Here is a 19109-nt window from a genome sequence, read left to right on the forward strand (position 1 = left end):
GACAGCCATGTCTCACCCTCGGCTTATACACGAGTCAATAAGTTTTCCAGTTTTTTGGGGGTAAATTGGGGGCCTCGGCTTATATTCGGGTCGGCCTATACTCGAGTATATACGGTACATTGTTTGATTTATTTGTAAAACTATAGCATACATATGAATTTTGTTGCTATGGGTAACATTTCTACTTTCCATTGCTTCAGATTTTCTACATTGAGTTTCTGCCCAGTTTGGTTTCATATCCTTTGCTGAAGTAAATTAAGGAGTCTGCATTTCTTATCTAGTTATGTTTGTTTTATAAATTGTCCCTAGGTTTCTTTCAACTTTGTCTCATGGGGTCTACAGACATAAGAGAATGCTTGCTTGAACATTAAAATATCTGTAGACCCTCTGTGACTGTGGCAGTCATCCCTGAGACTTCTCAGGTGCAGAGTAGATTGGCTGCAATGGCTTTTCTCAGTTAGTTGCTATTTTTTTTACCTAAAAGATGGACTGGTATTGGGATGCCTGTAGAATGCTTCTTTTGCTCTACAGGATCAAACACCCACATATTCTTCAGTGGCCAGATTTTGCATGCAAAGCCAATTGTCATATAATGTATTAAGGCATTAGATAACAACTGTTGAAAATAGTATAATAATATCTAGTAAAACTTTTAACATTAGTAGTACTTACCTGCCTTCTTTCCTCAGTCTCAGCACTCTGCCCCTACTGTCTATCAAAATCCTAACATGTCATTTAAAAAGTGGCATCAGTATGGCGATAGAAACTGAGGAAGAAGAAAGATCACATAGCGGAAGAAACTGAGGAAACTGAGGAAGAAGATTTTTACCGACAGTAGGGACAGCTTGGAAAAAAGGACTTTTCCACAAGACCACTGGAACAAATGCATTTTTTTCCAACAGATCATAGTATGGCGCATTCATCAGATGAGGCGAGTGACATCATGTGCTTCATCTAGTGCAAGCACCGTATTACATTACACTATTCTGTTGAGAGAAAAAACTTTTTTCCCAAGGTCCCAAGATTTTTCAGGGGAGAAAAAGAAGATCTTCCTGGAAGGCACTGGTGACAAGTCCTCCAAGAGGGCTTCTGTGAAGTCAGGGCTATGTTCACAGTACCTAACTTAACCATGTGACTTAACCCGAGTGGCCACATATTTGCTTGCATTCGTGCAAATACAGCTGTGTACAGCACAGTTACCGGCTGCTAATTGGAAAGCTTCCAATCGCTGCTTCCGATCAGGAGCTTTCTGATCATGTGACTGACATGACAGCTAATCACAGCGGTCACATGATCATAAACTTCACCCCACCTTCCGGCATCCTAAACCCTTTGAAGGGCCATTAGGCCCCAGCTCCAAGGGGTTAAGGATGTTTCATGAATAACATGCAGAACTGCATGCACCTAAGCTTTTTAACTTTGGGGGGGGGGGTCCACTTTGTTGTACCTTCAACAGTGCTAAAGAGAAAACACCTAGAAGTACCTATGTTAGTCTTCAAATCAGATTTTGTGTTCCTGAGCCTCCTTCGATCCCAAGGCCAGGCTGTACAAGGGCCTTTGACTTCTGCCCAAACTGATATTAAGCCCTGTTCCCTTATTGTGCTAAGTTTCATACATTTTATTCAACTGCCAATGCCAGGACTTCTAATGATGTCCTGGCCAAAACAAATTTGTTAAGCTAAAAGACACATCTGATGTAATTTCTATGAAAAAGAATATAATTCATGCACTTTAATAATATGCATTTCATTTTACTTCACAAGCTCTTTGCATTTAAAAACATTTGATCTAAAAATAACATTAATTCTGTTTCGTAAGTGAGCAAAGAATAAAATGTACCTTGCATGTAGCATCAGTATAATCAATTAGTCATATTTAAATAAAGAAAATGCTCATTTTATTTGAAGTTATGTGGTATGGGTTTTTTCATAACTACTTTGTAATCAATTTTGTTATGAATGTAATTTAATTTCAGATGATGAGGCAGCTTTATGGTTGCATGTTAATTGGGTAATATATTAAATAATTTTCTATCATGACACGGTTTCTACTATCATAAATACTGATAAATAAACTGTAAATTCTGTTGAAGAATGAAATACTCTCCGGCATAGCAGATGGATAAATAAAGATTTGTAATACTTATCTTTCCTGGAGAGAATACTGTCTCAGACTCTATCCAGGTTAGGCTTTTGGTCGCACGATCTGCGATGAAGGGAATGATATGCCAATCTAAACTCTGCTCCTAACCATCAACAGATATCACATTATTTAGTGTAGAACAGGGGTGTCCAAACTTTTTTCAAAGAGGGCCAGATTTGATGAAGTGAACATGCACAAGGGCCGACCATTTTGCCTGACATTCTTTGAACAATTAAAATTCGGTCTAAGTGTGTTTTCGTTCGAACACTAATACACGGCCCAACAAGAATTCTCTTGCCTTTGTGGCTGTGTGTGTTGAAGAGATGAGCTCGGGTGTGTTATTTGGATGGACCGTATTTATTGGCAAATAGCACGCACCTTCACTTTAAGAGGGAAGTTTCAGGAAAAAAACTTAAAATTTTAAATAAAGAACTGTGAAGCAAAGTAAGGGTCAGTGACCATCTGCGCGCCCAGCATTGCCAGGAATGCACCCACCACCATTGCCAGGAATGCAGCCACCATTGCCAAGAATGCAGCCACCATTAGCCAGGAATGCACCCACCATTGCCAGGAATGCACCCACCACCATTGCCAGGAATGCACCCACCATTGCCAGGAATGCACCCACCATCATTGCCAGGAATGCACCCACCATTAGCCAGGAATGCACCCACCATTGCCAGGAATGCAGCCACCATTAGCCAGGAATGCAGCCACCATTGCCAGGATTTCACTCACTATTGCCAGAAATGCAGCCACCATTAGCCAGGAATGCACCCACCACCATTGCCAGGAATGCACCCACCATTGCTTGGAACGCACCCACCATTGCCAGGAATGCAGCCACCATTAGCCAGGAATGCAGCCACCATTAGCCAGGAATGCACCCACCATTGCCAGGAATGCACCCACCATTAGCCAGGAATGCAGCCACCATTAGCCAGGAATGCACCCACCATAAGCCAGGAATGCAGCCACCATTAGCCAGGAATGCAGCCACCATTGCCAGGATTTCACTCACTATTGCCAGGAATGCAGCCACCATTAGCCAGGAATGCAGCCACCATTAGCCAGGAATGCACCCACCATTGCCAGGAATGCACCCACCATTGCCAGGAATGCAGCCACCATTAGCCAGGAATGCAGCCACCATTAACCAGGAATGCAGCCACCATTGCCAGGATTTCACTCACTATTAGCCAGGAATGACCCACCATTGCCAGGATTTCACTCACTATTAGCCAGGAATGCACCCACCATTAGCCAGGAATGTACTCACCATTGCCATCAGTTCAGACTTGTAGGGGTCATAGAGTGGGCAGGACGAGCACCAAAGAACAGGAGAATCTCCTGTTCACACAGCGGCCTCTTTAAGAGAAAGTCCCGCCTCCTTTGATGGACAGAACAGTCGTCCAATGGCGGAGACGGGACTTCCAATTACAGAGGCTGCCGTGTAAACAGGAAATACTCCTGTGTGCACAGCACTCGTACCGCCTCCTATCTCCGAGGCAGCCAGACTGAGCCTATATATCTTTTGTGGCCCCGGCGCTGGGAGATCGTTGGGGGCCACAAAAGATATATATGTTTAGATAACCAGGCGGGCCTTTCAAAACCGGGCCACGGGGTGCAATTGGCCAGCGGGCCGGACTTTGGACATGCCTGGTGTAAAAGCATTTGGTTATTTGAGCTGAATTTTCTTCAGGAAAGGTATCTCAGTCACTCAACTGTTGATATATACTGTATACATTGCAGTAAGGCTGGTTAGATAGCTTTATGTAAACATTAGCCTATTGGTAAAGGTGTAGATCAGGAGTAGTGATGGCCGAACGGTTCGCCCGGCGGTCGTTTCGCGGCGAATTTCCGACTTTCGCCGTCCGCGGGTTCGAACGCCTTTTTCCGTCGTTCGCCCCGGCGGACTTACGTGTTTAATGTATACAAGAACTTTAACCTTTCGTGACACGTTTATCATGTGTTACAGGACAACCAATTGAGACATGACAGCTCATGGACACTTGGACATTCCCCCTAACCTATAAATACACCCGATCCGGTGGCCATTTTACATTCTTTCTTCTGTCACTGTAGGGAAAGGATCCTGTGTGGAGTAGGGACAGAGAAAACGCTAGCTATTTGGTACACAAAAGTTCTTTTCAGGACTGGTATAGGTGTTAGGTCAGCAGCCTGAGTTTCTTTTGTCAGTTTAGATAAAGGGACAGAGCGCTGTATGCTGCTATTTTAGGGACAGCTCAGCCAGATTAGTCTTTCTTCATCATCATCATCATCATCATCATTAGCTGTTACTATCAGGTCCACAAAAGAGCTGTTCCAGCTAATCGTTCCAGCCTACTCTTTTTTGCCAATTTGTATAGGGACAGGCAGGAAGCAGTGTGTCAGGCAGTGAGGATAATTTTAAAGACTTGCTGTTACTATTAGTTCCACAAAGGTTCTTTTCAGGACTGGTATCAGTGGTACGGTAATAGGCTTGTACACGTATAATATTCTTTCTTCCAAATATAGAAAGAATATTATACTTGACTGCTGCCCTTCTGCTGCAGTCTGCTAATCATTCACAACTCACTTGTTCCACAAAGCTCTTTATCAGGACTGGTAACTTGGTCTGTCTAGGGTGCTACGGTACATAGGCTTGGGTGCGGTACAGTCTGCTGTTCTGTAAGGACCGCTATCGGTCCACAATACATAGGGTTGCCGTGCACTACTGCTGACCGCTGCCCTATACTGCAGCAGTCCTTCATTGGTATAGGGACTGACGTACAGTCTGCTAATCACTAACACACAACCTGCTTGGTCCACAAAAGTTCTTATAAGGACTGGTAACTTGGTATAGGGTGCTACGGTACATAGGCCTGAGTGCGTTACAGTCTGCTGTTCTGTAAGGACCGCTATCGGTCCACAATACATAGGGTTGCCGTGCACTACTGCTGACCGCTGCCCTATACTGCAGCAGTCCTTCAGCGGTATAGGGACTGACGCACAGTCTGCTAAACACTAACACACAACCTGCTTGGTCCACAAAAGTTTTTATAAGGACTGGTAACTTGGTATAGGGTGCTACGGTACATAGGCCTGAGTGCAGTACAGTCTGCTGTTCTGTAAGGACCGCTATCGGTCCACAATACATAGGGTTGCCGTGCACTACTGCTGACCGCTGCCCTATACTGCAGCAGTCCTTCATTGGTATAGGGACTGACGTACAGTCTGCTAATCACTAACACACAACCTGCTTGGTCCACAAAAGTTCTTATAAGGACTGGTAACTTGGTATAGGGTGCTACGGTACATAGGCCTGAGTGCGTTACAGTCTGCTGTTCTGTAAGGACCGCTATCGGTCCACAATACATAGGGTTGCCGTGCACTACTGCTGACCGCTGCCCTATACTGCAGCAGTCCTTCATTGGTATAGGGACTGACGTACAGTCTGCTAATCACTAACACACAACCTGCTTGTTCCACAAAAGTTCTTATAAGGACTGGTAACTTGGTATAGGGTGCTACGGTACATAGGCCTGAGTGCGTTACAGTCTGCTGTTCTGTAAGGACCGCTATCGGTCCACAATACATAGGGTTGCCGTGCACTACTGCTGACCGCTGCCCTATACTGCAGCAGTCCTTCATTGGTATAGGGACTGACGTACAGTCTGCTAATCACTAACACACAACCTGCTTGGTCCACAAAAGTTCTTATAAGGACTGGTAACTTGGTATAGGGTGCTACGGTACATAGGCCTGAGTGCGTTACAGTCTGCTGTTCTGTAAGGACCGCTATCGGTCCACAATACATAGGGTTGCCGTGCACTACTGCTGACCGCTGCCCTATACTGCAGCAGTCCTTCAGCGGTATAGGGACTGACGCACAGTCTGCTAAACACTAACACACAACCTGCTTGGTCCACAAAAGTTTTTATAAGGACTGGTAACTTGGTATAGGGTGCTACGGTACATAGGCCTGAGTGCGTTACAGTCTGCTGTTCTGTAAGGACCGCTATCGGTCCACAATACATAGGGTTGCCGTGCACTACTGCTGACCGCTGCCCTATACTGCAGCAGTCCTTCATTGGTATAGGGACTGACGTACAGTCTGCTAATCACTAACACACAACCTGCTTGTTCCACAAAAGTTCTTATAAGGACTGGTAACTTGGTATAGGGTGCTACGGTACATAGGCCTGAGTGCGTTACAGTCTGCTGTTCTGTAAGGACCGCTATCGGTCCACAATACATAGGGTTGCCGTGCACTACTGCTGACCGCTGCCCTATACTGCAGCAGTCCTTCATTGGTATAGGGACTGACGTACAGTCTGCTAATCACTAACACACAACCTGCTTGTTCCACAAAAGTTCTTATAAGGACTGGTAACTTGGTATAGGGTGCTACGGTACATAGGCTTGAGTGCGGTACAGTCTGCTGTTCTGTAAGGACCGCTATCGGTCCACAATAGATAGGGTTGACGTGCACCACTGCTGACCGCTGCCCTATACTGCAGCAGTCCTTCAGCGGTATAGGGACTGACGTACAGTCTGCTAAACACTAATACACAACCTGCTTGGTCCACAAAAGTTCTTATAAGGACTGGTAACTTGGTATAGGGTGCTACGGTACATAGGCTTGAGTGCGGTACAGTCTGCTGTTCTGTAAGGACCGCTATCGGTCCACAATAGATAGGGTTGACGTGCACCACTGCTGACCGCTGCCCTATACTGCAGCAGTCCTTCAGCGGTATAGGGACTGACGCACAGTCTGCTAAACACTAACACACAACCTGCTTGGTCCACAAAAGTTTTTATAAGGACTGGTAACTTGGTATAGGGTGCTACGGTACATAGGCCTGAGTGCGTTACAGTCTGCTGTTCTGTAAGGACCGCTATCGGTCCACAATACATAGGGTTGCCGTGCACTACTGCTGACCGCTGCCCTATACTGCAGCAGTCCTTCATTGGTATAGGGACTGACGTACAGTCTGCTAATCACTAACACACAACCTGCTTGGTCCACAAAAGTTCTTATAAGGACTGGTAACTTGGTATAGGGTGCTACGGTACATAGGCCTGAGTGCGTTACAGTCTGCTGTTCTGTAAGGACCGCTATCGGTCCACAATACATAGGGTTGCCGTGCACTACTGCTGACCGCTGCCCTATACTGCAGCAGTCCTTCAGCGGTATAGGGACTGACGCACAGTCTGCTAAACACTAACACACAACCTGCTTGGTCCACAAAAGTTTTTATAAGGACTGGTAACTTGGTATAGGGTGCTACGGTACATAGGCCTGAGTGCAGTACAGTCTGCTGTTCTGTAAGGACCGCTATCGGTCCACAATACATAGGGTTGCCGTGCACTACTGCTGACCGCTGCCCTATACTGCAGCAGTCCTTCATTGGTATAGGGACTGACGTACAGTCTGCTAATCACTAACACACAACCTGCTTGTTCCACAAAAGTTCTTATAAGGACTGGTAACTTGGTATAGGGTGCTACGGTACATAGGCTTGAGTGCGGTACAGTCTGCTGTTCTGTAAGGACCGCTATCGGTCCACAATAGATAGGGTTGACGTGCACCACTGCTGACCGCTGCCCTATACTGCAGCAGTCCTTCAGCGGTATAGGGACTGACGTACAGTCTGCTAAACACTAATACACAACCTGCTTGGTCCACAAAAGTTCTTATAAGGACTGGTAACTTGGTATAGGGTGCTACGGTACATAGGCTTGAGTGCGGTACAGTCTGCTGTTCTGTAAGGACCGCTATCGGTCCACAATAGATAGGGTTGACGTGCACCACTGCTGACCGCTGCCCTATACTGCAGCAGTCCTTCAGCGGTATAGGGACTGACGCACAGTCTGCTAAACACTAACACACAACCTGCTTGGTCCACAAAAGTTTTTATAAGGACTGGTAACTTGGTATAGGGTGCTACGGTACATAGGCCTGAGTGCGTTACAGTCTGCTGTTCTGTAAGGACCGCTATCGGTCCACAATACATAGGGTTGCCGTGCACTACTGCTGACCGCTGCCCTATACTGCAGCAGTCCTTCATTGGTATAGGGACTGACGTACAGTCTGCTAATCACTAACACACAACCTGCTTGGTCCACAAAAGTTCTTATAAGGACTGGTAACTTGGTATAGGGTGCTACGGTACATAGGCCTGAGTGCGTTACAGTCTGCTGTTCTGTAAGGACCGCTATCGGTCCACAATACATAGGGTTGCCGTGCACTACTGCTGACCGCTGCCCTATACTGCAGCAGTCCTTCAGCGGTATAGGGACTGACGCACAGTCTGCTAAACACTAACACACAACCTGCTTGGTCCACAAAAGTTCTTATAAGGACTGGTAACTTGGTATAGGGTGCTACGGTACATAGGCTTGAGTGCGGTACAGTCTGCTGTTCTGTAAGGACCGCTATAGGTCCACAATAGATAGGGTTGACGTGCACCACTGCTGACCGCTCACCTATACTGCAGCAGTCCTTCAGCGGTATAGGGACTAAGAGTTTTGTCACAGGGTCATTTAAAAAATGACATGCAGAGGAAGAGGCAGGCCCTTCCGCAGGGGTGGTAGGGGTAGGGCAGGAGCAACAGGCTTGAGCCAAAGTGGGAAGTTGCAGAAGGTGCGTTCAATTACTTTAAAGGATGCACCAGACTTGGTTGAGTGGCTCGCTCAGCCTTACTCTTCTGCACCCTCCTCATCCTCTCGATCTGCACCCTCTTCTTCACTCTCTGCTATGTGCACCCCCAAAGACACTACCACCAACAACACGACCACCACCACCACCACCACATACCTTCCGCTTGAGTCACTGGAATTATTTTCCGATCCATATCAAGAGGACATTTCTGATGCGCAGCCACTCTTGGTATTGGATCAGGAAGAGGAGGTAGCAACAAGCGCTACTCAGCAGTCTGACGCCAGTACCCAGATCAGCCCAAGGAGGAGGTTGGTCCCCGGTGTTGCTGCCTACTCTACTTATAGCGGTGGGGAAGGTGACGTTGATGATGACGTGTCTAGTGATGTCACGTGGGTGCCCACAAGAGAGGAAGAGGAGGGGAGTTCAGAGGGAGATATGGACCAGCAGATAGGGAGGAGAAGCAGCAATGACTTACATTGCACAGCAGGGACAAAGCAGACTGCAAATGTATCAGGAGCGAGTCATCGACCATGTACGGTCACATCTGGCGCTCCCAGGACACCGGCACATGGCTCCGCAGTGTGGGCTTTTTTTAACGTGTCCGCTGCTGACAATAGCGTTGCCATCTGCAATCTTTGCAGTCAACGCGTTAGTCGCGGTAAGCCCAATACTCACCTAGGGACGACCGCCTTAAGAAGGCACATGAGCAGCCATCACCGAGCCCAGTGGGAGCAACGGAACACACAAAGCCACACTGCAGGCTCTCACCGTCCAGCCTCGTCTTCTACTTCTCCTTCTCCTCTCTCCTCACAATTGTCCTCCACTCCACCTTCCATCACGCCAAGCTCACATTTTTCTGCAAAAAGGCAGGCTTCCGTGGGCCTAATGTTTGAGCGTAAAAAAATGATGACGCCGGATAACCCTCTTGCCCAACGGTTGGCGGCTGGCTTGTCAGAACTCATAGCCCGCCAACTACTGCCATATAAACTGGTGGACTCGGAGGCCTTTCGCAAATTTGTGGCCATTGGAACACCACAATGGAAGGTCCCAGGAAGGAAGTATTTCTCAGAGAAGGGCATCCCAGAGCTATATGGCCATGTTCAGCGGCAAGTGAATGTATCTCTGGCACACAGTGTCGGTGCCAAGATACATCTGACCACAGACACGTGGTCTAGCAAACACGGGCAGGGAAGGTATATCAGTTTTACTGCCCACTGGGTGAACCTTCTGACGGCCGTCAAGCATGTAACCCGTGGCACCCGTGTAGATTTGGTTTTACCGCCACGGATTGCATGCAGGCCTGACTCTTCTTCTCCTCCTCCTACTCCATCCTCCTCCCTCTCCTCCTCAGCTGCCTCCTCCTTTTCCGCTGCTAGCGTCTCTTCCACTGCACCGCCCAAGCTCCCCAGAACCTATTCCACATGCCAGGTGAGACGTTGCCATGCCGTGCTGCGTCTGTTGTGCCTGGAAGCAAAGAGCCACACTGGCCCGGCACTCCTTTCAGCTTTGCGTTCACAGGCAGATGAGTGGCTAACACCGCTCAATTTGACAGTTGGTAAAGTGGTGTGTGACAACGGTGCCAATCTGCTTAGCGCATTGAAACAGGGCAAAATCACGCACGTGCCGTGCATGGCACACGTCTTAAACTTGGTCGTGCAGCGATTCCTTGTCAAATACCCTGGGGTCCAGGACATCTTGCGGCAGGCAAGGAAAATCTCGGCCCATTTCAGAAGATCTTACACGGCCATGGCTCGCCTTGCTGACATTCAGCGGCGACACCATCTGCCGGTCAGACGTCTTATTTGCGATTGCCCGACGCGATGGAACTCAACCTTCTATATGCTTGATAGGCTGCTCCAGCAGAAACGTGCAGTTAACGTCTACCTGTATGAACTCTGCGAAAGAAACGGTTCTGGGGAGCTGGGTTTTTTTTCACCGCGCCAGTGGCTGCTCATGCGCGACACATGCAGACTTCTGCGGCCATTTGAGGAGATCACCAAACTGGTCAGTCGCAGCCATGGCGCCATCAGTGACATGGTACCTTATGCCTTCTTTCTGGAGCGTGCATTGCGTCGTGTCATTGATCAGGCTGTGGAGGAGCAGGAGCGGGAAGATGAGGAAGTCGCAATGCTGGATGAATTCCCAGGGGGGGCTACTCTATCTGAGACAAGTCAACAACAGGAGTCTGATGAGGAGTCAGAGGAGGATGGTGCCGGGGCGGATGAGCAGGAGCAAGAAGAGCATGCTTTAAACCTTTCTGGGATCCCTGTTGTGCGAGGATGGGGAGAGGAGAATGAAGAGGACGACATTATCCTGGATGATGAGCAGGAGCCAGGCCACCACACCGCTTCCACTTTAGTGCAAATGGGGGCCTTCATGCTCCAGTGTTTTAATAGGGACCCCCGTATAAAAAGCATGAGGGTCAAGGACCAGTACTGGGTGGCAACGTACTTAGACCCCCGGTACAAACACAAAATGGCGGAAATGTTACCGCCGTCGCAGAGGGCTGTCAGAATGCAGCACTTCCAGGCCTTGCTTCGAGAAATGCTGCATTCTGCTTTTGCGTGCGCTGGCAGAGGAGCAATTCCCACTCCCAGAGAAGGATTTGCGGGTACCAATCCAACAGCGCCTGCAAGAAGAGGCCGGTTTGAAGATGTGTTGGTGACTTCGGATATGAGGTCATTCTTTCAGCCGACCCATCGACAGGTGTCATCCGGATCCAGCATCAGGGAACGCCTAGACCGTCAGGTGTCCGACTACATTGGGTTAACGGCCGATGTGGACGCTCTGAGGAGTGATGAACCCCTAGACTACTGGGTGGGCAGGCTTGACCTCTGGCCAGAGCTTGCCCAATTTGCAATCGAACTGTTGGCTTGCCCCTCATCCAGTGTCCTGTCCGAAAGGACGTTCAGCGCAGCAGGGGGGATTGTGACCGATAAGCGTACTCGCCTAGCTCACCACAGTGTTAACTACCTCACATTTCTAAAAATGAATGAGGCATGGATCTCGGAGGAATTCAACACATGTGATCAGTAGACCATGTATATGTCTATAAACAATTTTTGGAATCAAGCACACAGACCTTCTTAATTCATTTGGCTCACTTCCCTGACCCAAAAAAGCACACCGTACTATATGCCCCTACCCTCCTCTTTGAAGAGGTTGAGCGGTGTCATATTTCTACTGGGGCTGCTTATTATGAGGGGTTCCCACCATCCCTGTGCTGTGCTGACTTCCTCCTGGGTGTTCTTATTATGAGGGGCTCCCACCATCCCTGTGCTGTGCTGACTTCCTCCTGGGGGTTCTTATTATGAGGGGATCACACCATCCCTGTGCTGTGCTGACTTCCTCCTGGGGCTGCTTACGGTGCTGCTGTCAGCGCTGTATGTCACGGAGCTGCTGTCAGCGCTGTATGTCACGGAGCTGCTGTCAGCGCTGTATGTCACGGAGCTGCTGTCAGCGCTGTATGTCACGGAGCTGCTGTCAGCGCTGTATGTCACGGAGCTGCTGTCAGCGCTGTATGTCACGGAGCTGCTGTCAGCGCTGTATGTCACGGAGCTGCTGTCAGCGCTGTATGTCACGGAGCTGCTGTCAGCGCTGTATGTCACGGAGCTGCTGTCAGCGCTGTATGTCACGGAGCTGCTGTCAGCGCTGTATGTCACGGTGCTGCTGTCAGCGCTGTATGTCACGGAGCTGCTGTCAGCGCTGTATGTCACGGAGCTGCTGTCAGTGCTGTATGTCACGGAGCTGCTGTCAGCGCTGTATGTCACGGAGCTGCTGTCAGCGCTGTATGTCACGGAGCTGCTGTCAGCGCTGTATGTCACGGTGCTGCTGTCAGCGCTGTATGTCACGGAGCTGCTGTCAGCGCTGTATGTCACGGAGCTGCTGTCAGCGCTGTATGTCACGGAGCTGCTGTCAGCGCTGTATGTCACGGAGCTGCTGTCAGCGCTGTATGTCACGGAGCTGCTGTCAGCGCTGTATGTCACGGTGCTGATGTCAGTGCTCTGTATTACGGTGCTGCTGTCAGTGCTCTGTATCTCCTGCACCCTCTTGTTTGCCTACCCTGGTCCCTGACCTTCCCTCTCCTCCATTGCCTTCATTAGCTCCATAGTCCTGAATTGTCAGAACAATTTCCCAAATAAAAAAAAAATGCTTGTAGTTATCGATCCCAAATTCACCTCATACATGTATTATGCTATTGTCCAGGTGGTGGGACTACGTGCTACCCCCTAATAATTACCCCGTGGCCGCAAATTCGACCTAAAGGTTTGCGAAATTCGCCTCCCATTGAAGTCAATGGAGCCCGCGGCGAACGGTCGTTTTCGCGAACGTTTGTGTCCGTTCGCGTTTCGCGTTCGCGAAACGTCCCGTCGGAAGTTCGTCCATCACTAATCAGGAGTACTTGCGAAAGTACAATTTACATTAAGCACTGCAAGGCTAACAGTTACAAGCATGACTCCCATAGGTAGAGGCATGATGGGACTTGTAGTTTCGCAACAGCTGCATGACCACCAGTTTGAGACCTCTGGTGTAGATATTTCAATTTTGAGTAGATAGTAAATATATGAAGTATTCACTTAAATTTTATATCTCTCAAGTATTCATTCGCTTAGCAAAATGTCTGCACCTAGGTTTATAAGGTCCCCCACATGCTATTGCTTTGACCTTTCGCAAAGGCTGTCATTTTGCCTGCTAGTTTTAAAAAGGAGAAGAAAGACTTTTTCAAGGCCAAAAAGCTCAGTCATCCAGTGAGCAAATCATAGAGCTGGAGTATCTAGAAAATATCTCAGTCAGGTGGTGATTCAGACCACCAATTTCCACCCATCAATAACTATCTATTTTTGATGGACTGACTCTTCAACAGTTATAAGACATTACACTGAAGTCATAATGTATATGCTTTTTGCTTTGCAAGGACATTTTTTACTTTGCAAGAGAATTTTCCCTGAACTTAATGAGTGTGGTAAACATTCCCTTTGCAAAGATCTTGTGCATGGAAAATGAAAAACAGAATTTTTGCTTGCATGCGATTGGAGGACAGAAGTCAACAGAATTTTGCAGAATTTTGCAAAGTGCCCATTTCCCAAAAGTAGGTTAACCCCAATGTGTGTGTTTGGTAATAATGATTAATCGATAATTAATTACTGACTTTCTAAAGGCACTCGAACTTTATGAGGGCACCCAGATAAACTACGATGATGTGGGTAAAGTCCAGTCACATGACCTGTGCCATCACAGCCTGGGATAGGGCATTTGGTTTCACGTTTATCAGAGCGTGGAGAACCTAAAAGAAAAAAAAAAATGTCCTTTTAAGCTTCAAATCTAACAATACTAAACCAACACTTTTATATCCAAAGGTAGCCAAAGTCTACATTAAGTATTATGTACTACATCTTTTTGCTTTTTTTTTAAAATTACATCTAAATAATACATCTGACCAATTGAAACGCCTTAGTTATTTGTTTTAAAACAAATGCTTAATGTAGTGCAGTTCTAACAACCTGAGACCTTGGTGATTGTGACATGGGTCAATTATAATTGAAAATGTGTAAAATTTAACAATTTAATTGAGTAAATGTGAATACCCTATCATAAGCATCCAATAATCTATCTTGGTAACATAAAGTATGTGTTGAAGCTTTAACAAATCAGTGAAATAATGCTAAGATGTATTGCAATGCTAAGATGTATTGCAATCAATTTAAGCTAAATCTATTGTATAGACCAGTTTATTCTCTATTATTGAGTAACTTATTCAGGAGCTTCCATGGATGCAAAAATACTAGATGCTTATGGCTGAAAGCATCTACTGTGCTTATGTGTGAAAATGTAATCTAATATTATAATGATATTGTCATGGCTTCCTTAATGGAGCTTCTAAATATCCCCTATCAATCTACTGCTTCCACAACTCGAGATGCCTGCAGGTGGAAATCAGGTTTCTAGTGTCAAATCTGCCTCTGGGTTTGCCCATTTCTAGAACCTCAGTGGCAAGTCATGTGATTATGAATATTACTGTGTGCACATGTTGATATATGTATGTGTTTCTTTTTTGTATATATAACATGTATCTATATAGATGTACTCTTGGGTAGATGTGCATTTGTTTTTTATTGGTATACTGTATATAGATGTCTGTGTATATCCTCCTGTATATACAGCATGTGCATCTGTTTTGTGTTTATATGGACAAGAACATAAAGTTATATGTGTGTTAGTGTGTGCCTACATTTGTGAAAGAATGTATGAGTGCGTATATAAAAATCATATTTATTGCATACACTGTACATACTGTATATAGGTGAGCATATGTGATAATATGTGTGTGTGTGTGTGTGTGTGTGTGTGTGTGTGTGTGTGTGTGTGTGTGTGTGTGTGTGTGTGTGTGTGTGTGTGTGTGTGTGTGTGTGTGAAGGTTTATGTGTGTGGATATGTACATGCCTGTCTGTATTATTGTGTATGTAGAGGGCTACATAAAATGCTGTTTATTATTTTGGAGTTTGGTGTTAAGAAAAGTTACATGCTACTGACTTAAGTTAAAGTTCACCTGTACCCAGGCCATGGGCATTACGGTATGTACAGTACATATTATTAATGAACAGTAATATATTTCTAAAACAAGCCATCCCTAACCTTCCTAGCTGCTTTAATGGTTAAGTAAGTCTTTCGTAAAGATCCCCAAAGATTACAACAAACTCTGTAAAGCAAGTTTAAATTGGATGTTGACTCCCCTAAAGCACCTTGGGTCTTTTAAAACCTCCCTGCCCCTGTGATCATAAAAGCCAACTTTTTTTTTTCTGTATCTTTTTTTTTTCTTTTGTTTTTTGGGCCCTGACCACTCCCCTACCTCCTATTTTGCCGGGAATAATATGTACCCCATGCCAGTAATCTGGCATACCCGTAATGGGCAGCACAGTAGCTAAGTGGTTAGCATTGCCGTCTAGCAGCACTAGGATCATCATTTCAAATGCCAACCATGATACTACCTGCCTGGAGTTTACATGTTCTCCCTGTGCCTGCGTGGGTTTCCTCTGGGTTTTGTGGTTTCCTCCCACACTCCAAAGACATGCTGGTAAATGAATTTGATCCTGTCTAAATTGCCCTTGTGTATGAATGTGAGTTAGGGACCTTTGATTGTAAGCTTCTTGAGGTCAGGGACTGATGTGAATGTGTAATATATATGTAAAACTCTGTGTAAATTGACAGCGCTATGTAAGTACCTGTAATTAATAGTGTTCTAGGATATTTGTGTCAGATTTCCCAGAAGGCATCAGCTTTTAGAGAAGGGCAAACCCAGAGGTGCACCATTGGAGGTGGCTGCAAGAACCCTAAAGAGATGTGGAGATGGTGGTGTGGACCCATCATGCGGCAGAAGATCAGATGATCAAGGCAGAACAATGGTGGATTGGCTGGGCATGAGTATGCTACTTGAGCTCAACTCAGCCAAAAAAGTAAGAGGGGATTCAAAGCACAACATTTTTAAAAGATTTTTGAAGCCCCCAAGTACTTAAAGATTTTCTTAAAGCAGAGGTCCTGGAGAATAAAATATTGGCAGTTGCTATTTTTTTATGTTGCATAATTTTTATGCAAATGTGTATTTTAAACAATGCACTAAATGAGCTTTGGTGTACACAAACAATATAATATCATTTTTTTGTAAATCTAAAATATTGCATTGCAATCAGTAAATAGATACCCAACATGTGAAGCCTTAAAATTGTGCACATCCATGAATTGGCAAAAATCAATGGTACCCAAAATTGTTGATAAACAATGTTTAAAAGTCTTTACAGGTTATCAGTTTAGAGTTGACTATGAATTATGGCCATAGATTTATTGCTCTCACCCTGATGTTTGCAGCGATATCTCACATGTGTGGCACAAACGCATTTACATACACATGCATGCCCTATGTATGCATTTAGGTGTGTACGTGGGGTGACTCGGGTGCTTTTTAATTTCTTTTTTAATATTTGTATTTATTAAAGCAGAGTTCCACTTTAAGCACACCTCACCCCATTACATGCCATATTTGGCATGTCATTTTTTTGGGGTGTATTGGGTACCTAGTTTTGACAGGTACCCAGCTTCCACTTCCGCTCGGGACGCCCAGGCAACCTGAGTGAAAGTTCTCCTCTCCCCTTCCCTCCCTGCAATCTTCTGGGACACTTCCCAGGTCCTAGAAGTTTGCCTGGCCATTGAGGAGGCACTGCGCAAAATGCGCATGGGCAGTGTGCACCCGGCGGTGAAGCCGCAAGCTGTCACAGCCAGACGCCCACACTTGTGATGCCTTCACTGGGGAGAGGCGGGGGAAAGAACCAAGAGTTCGGGCGGCCCTATGGCTGGATTGTGGAACAGGTGAGTGTGTGTTTATTAAAAGTCAGCAGCTACACTTTAAGTTATATGTATATTTTTATAACTTTTTTAATCTTCAACTAATTTATCTTTTTTGCTATCACAAGGGCTGTTTTAGACCCCAATGTCTCCTATGCCCAATACTATAGCTAATCAAGCACAGGTTGTGTTTTATTAGCTGTTTCCCTGGCTACAATAGCCGGGGATGACAGATCTGAGCCCAGATGCAAGGGAATCCTTGTAATTTTTTAAATCATAATCGCACAGATCATGCTCCATTCATTTCTTCCTGGCCACAGTAGCGAGGGAAAAGACAACTGAACCCAGAAGTGATATGATACATGTCACTTCTGTGTTTGTTCATCATAGTGGAGATCAGTGAATGTTTATTCTCTGATCTCCTTGTGTTCCACCCAGCAATACCTATTATGCCAGTTCTGGGTCTGCAAGTGGAACAGCAGAACCCAAGATACATAGCAAGGCAGTCAGGTGAGGAGGAGGTTCTTTTGGCAGGCTGTAGAAATGATTGGGCTGCTGGATCATTTCCACCAGAAAGTCCATCACTAGCTGAACAAATTTAAACACACTCCCACCCAGTGGAGTACTGTAATGGAAATTTGTAGGTTCTGTATATAATTGTATTCTATTTTATATGTATTGCACAATGCCCTCACTGTGCACACGGCACTAACAATGTTTTCAGTACATGTTTTGCATTCTTTCAAGTCCAGATTAGAATTAGCCTGCCTATGTAATGCCCCTTGTTACCATAAACGTACAAATGTAATATTAATGTGATACCTACGTAATCATGTGTATAAAAGCCTTCAAATGCGTCATAATGAGGGAGAACGGTTATTTGAAAAGATGCTGAGTGTATCTTTTGTGTCTAATCAATATGAGGATAGGAGTTGCCTATCATCAAAATATCCATTTCAGGTGGCGAGCCAACCAGGAGGGGTTATCAGGTGACCCTGAGTATCCGAAACGAGGAGCTTGAGACGATCCGGGAATTTCTGATAATCAGCCGGCTGAGGTAAGCCTTTTGCTTACATTTGAGTTATCAGACTTCCTTGATCGGTAAGGCATTTTCGGGACAAAGGGTACCTATTTTACACCCCTTAATCGAACTGTATTGATTAGTGGTTATATGTTATGTTGTCACTGTCTACTGTCCATCAGAGTGTTATAGAGAAAGGGAAGAATAGTGCTGTTCACAGGTATATGTAGTACATCTGCTAGTTAAAGTAGTTTAGAGGCAAAAGGGTATAGGCACATGTAGAGAAGACTGGCCAGTCATTATGGGCATTAAATTAAGTAAGGGAATGATGGGTAAGAGACCCTCAAAAATGCCCAGAGCAAGAGGAGCGCTATATATGAACCGAAGGTGCGGTTCCGCCTATACTGAGCCCCTAGATTAATGGTTAAAGTGGACAGGGATCCACAAAGGGTAACTGGGTTACCACCAAAGTCCACAGGGACAAAGAATCATGCAGAGTATACAACTAGAGAAACAGCTATTTATGTGAGCAGGATGGATCAAGAGTGACATTAACACTAGACAGAAAGGGACTTTTTGATGTTAACTTGTGGGATGAATTTGGGGTCAGGCACTACAACTAGTAAAGTCAAGAAACAGTAATGAGAGTTAAAACAGAATGCTTAATATGTTGTCAGAGAGGGTAGATGGGATGAGCACTATAGCTGCCTGTCTGATCATAGAAGGTACAGTATGTGAAGTATGGAATTACAATACATTGGATGCAAAGGATATCTGAACAAAATAAAGAAAGCAGAAATTTAAGCAAGGAAGTATTAAAAAGCGTTAAAAGAAAGTGAGAGAATGATAGGCATGTGTTGTGTACAAATGGGAATAATGTAAGCGATTTTAGAGTGTCTGTAGTAGAGTAGTTGTGTCTGTTCCCTACTGCAGTAGTTATTAATTTGGAACCACTAATCAATATGA

At 45.7% G+C, this 19109-nt stretch overlaps 1 protein-coding gene across 7 annotated transcripts in view; it reads right to left on the minus strand.

Annotated features, from left to right (window-relative positions):
* Positions 1-19109, minus strand: part of ST18 (ST18 C2H2C-type zinc finger transcription factor) — a 322431-nt gene that overhangs the window by 116377 nt on the left and 186945 nt on the right. For all 7 annotated transcript variants that reach the window (XR_013277656.1, XM_077492678.1, XM_077492680.1 and 4 more), the window contains exon 6: positions 13938-14072. Coding sequence is in view for 6 of the 7 variants with exons in the window: in XM_077492678.1 (XP_077348804.1) it covers positions 13938-14072 (135 nt within the window). In the remaining variant the exon portion in view is untranslated. The remainder of the gene's footprint in view (positions 1-13937; positions 14073-19109) is intronic.

This window comes from Lithobates pipiens, unplaced genomic scaffold, assembly GCF_037356315.1.
Source record: "Lithobates pipiens isolate NorthernLeopardFrog02 unplaced genomic scaffold, aLitPip1_a1.2 Scaffold_19, whole genome shotgun sequence".
Lineage (NCBI taxonomy): Eukaryota > Metazoa > Chordata > Amphibia > Anura > Ranidae > Lithobates > Lithobates pipiens.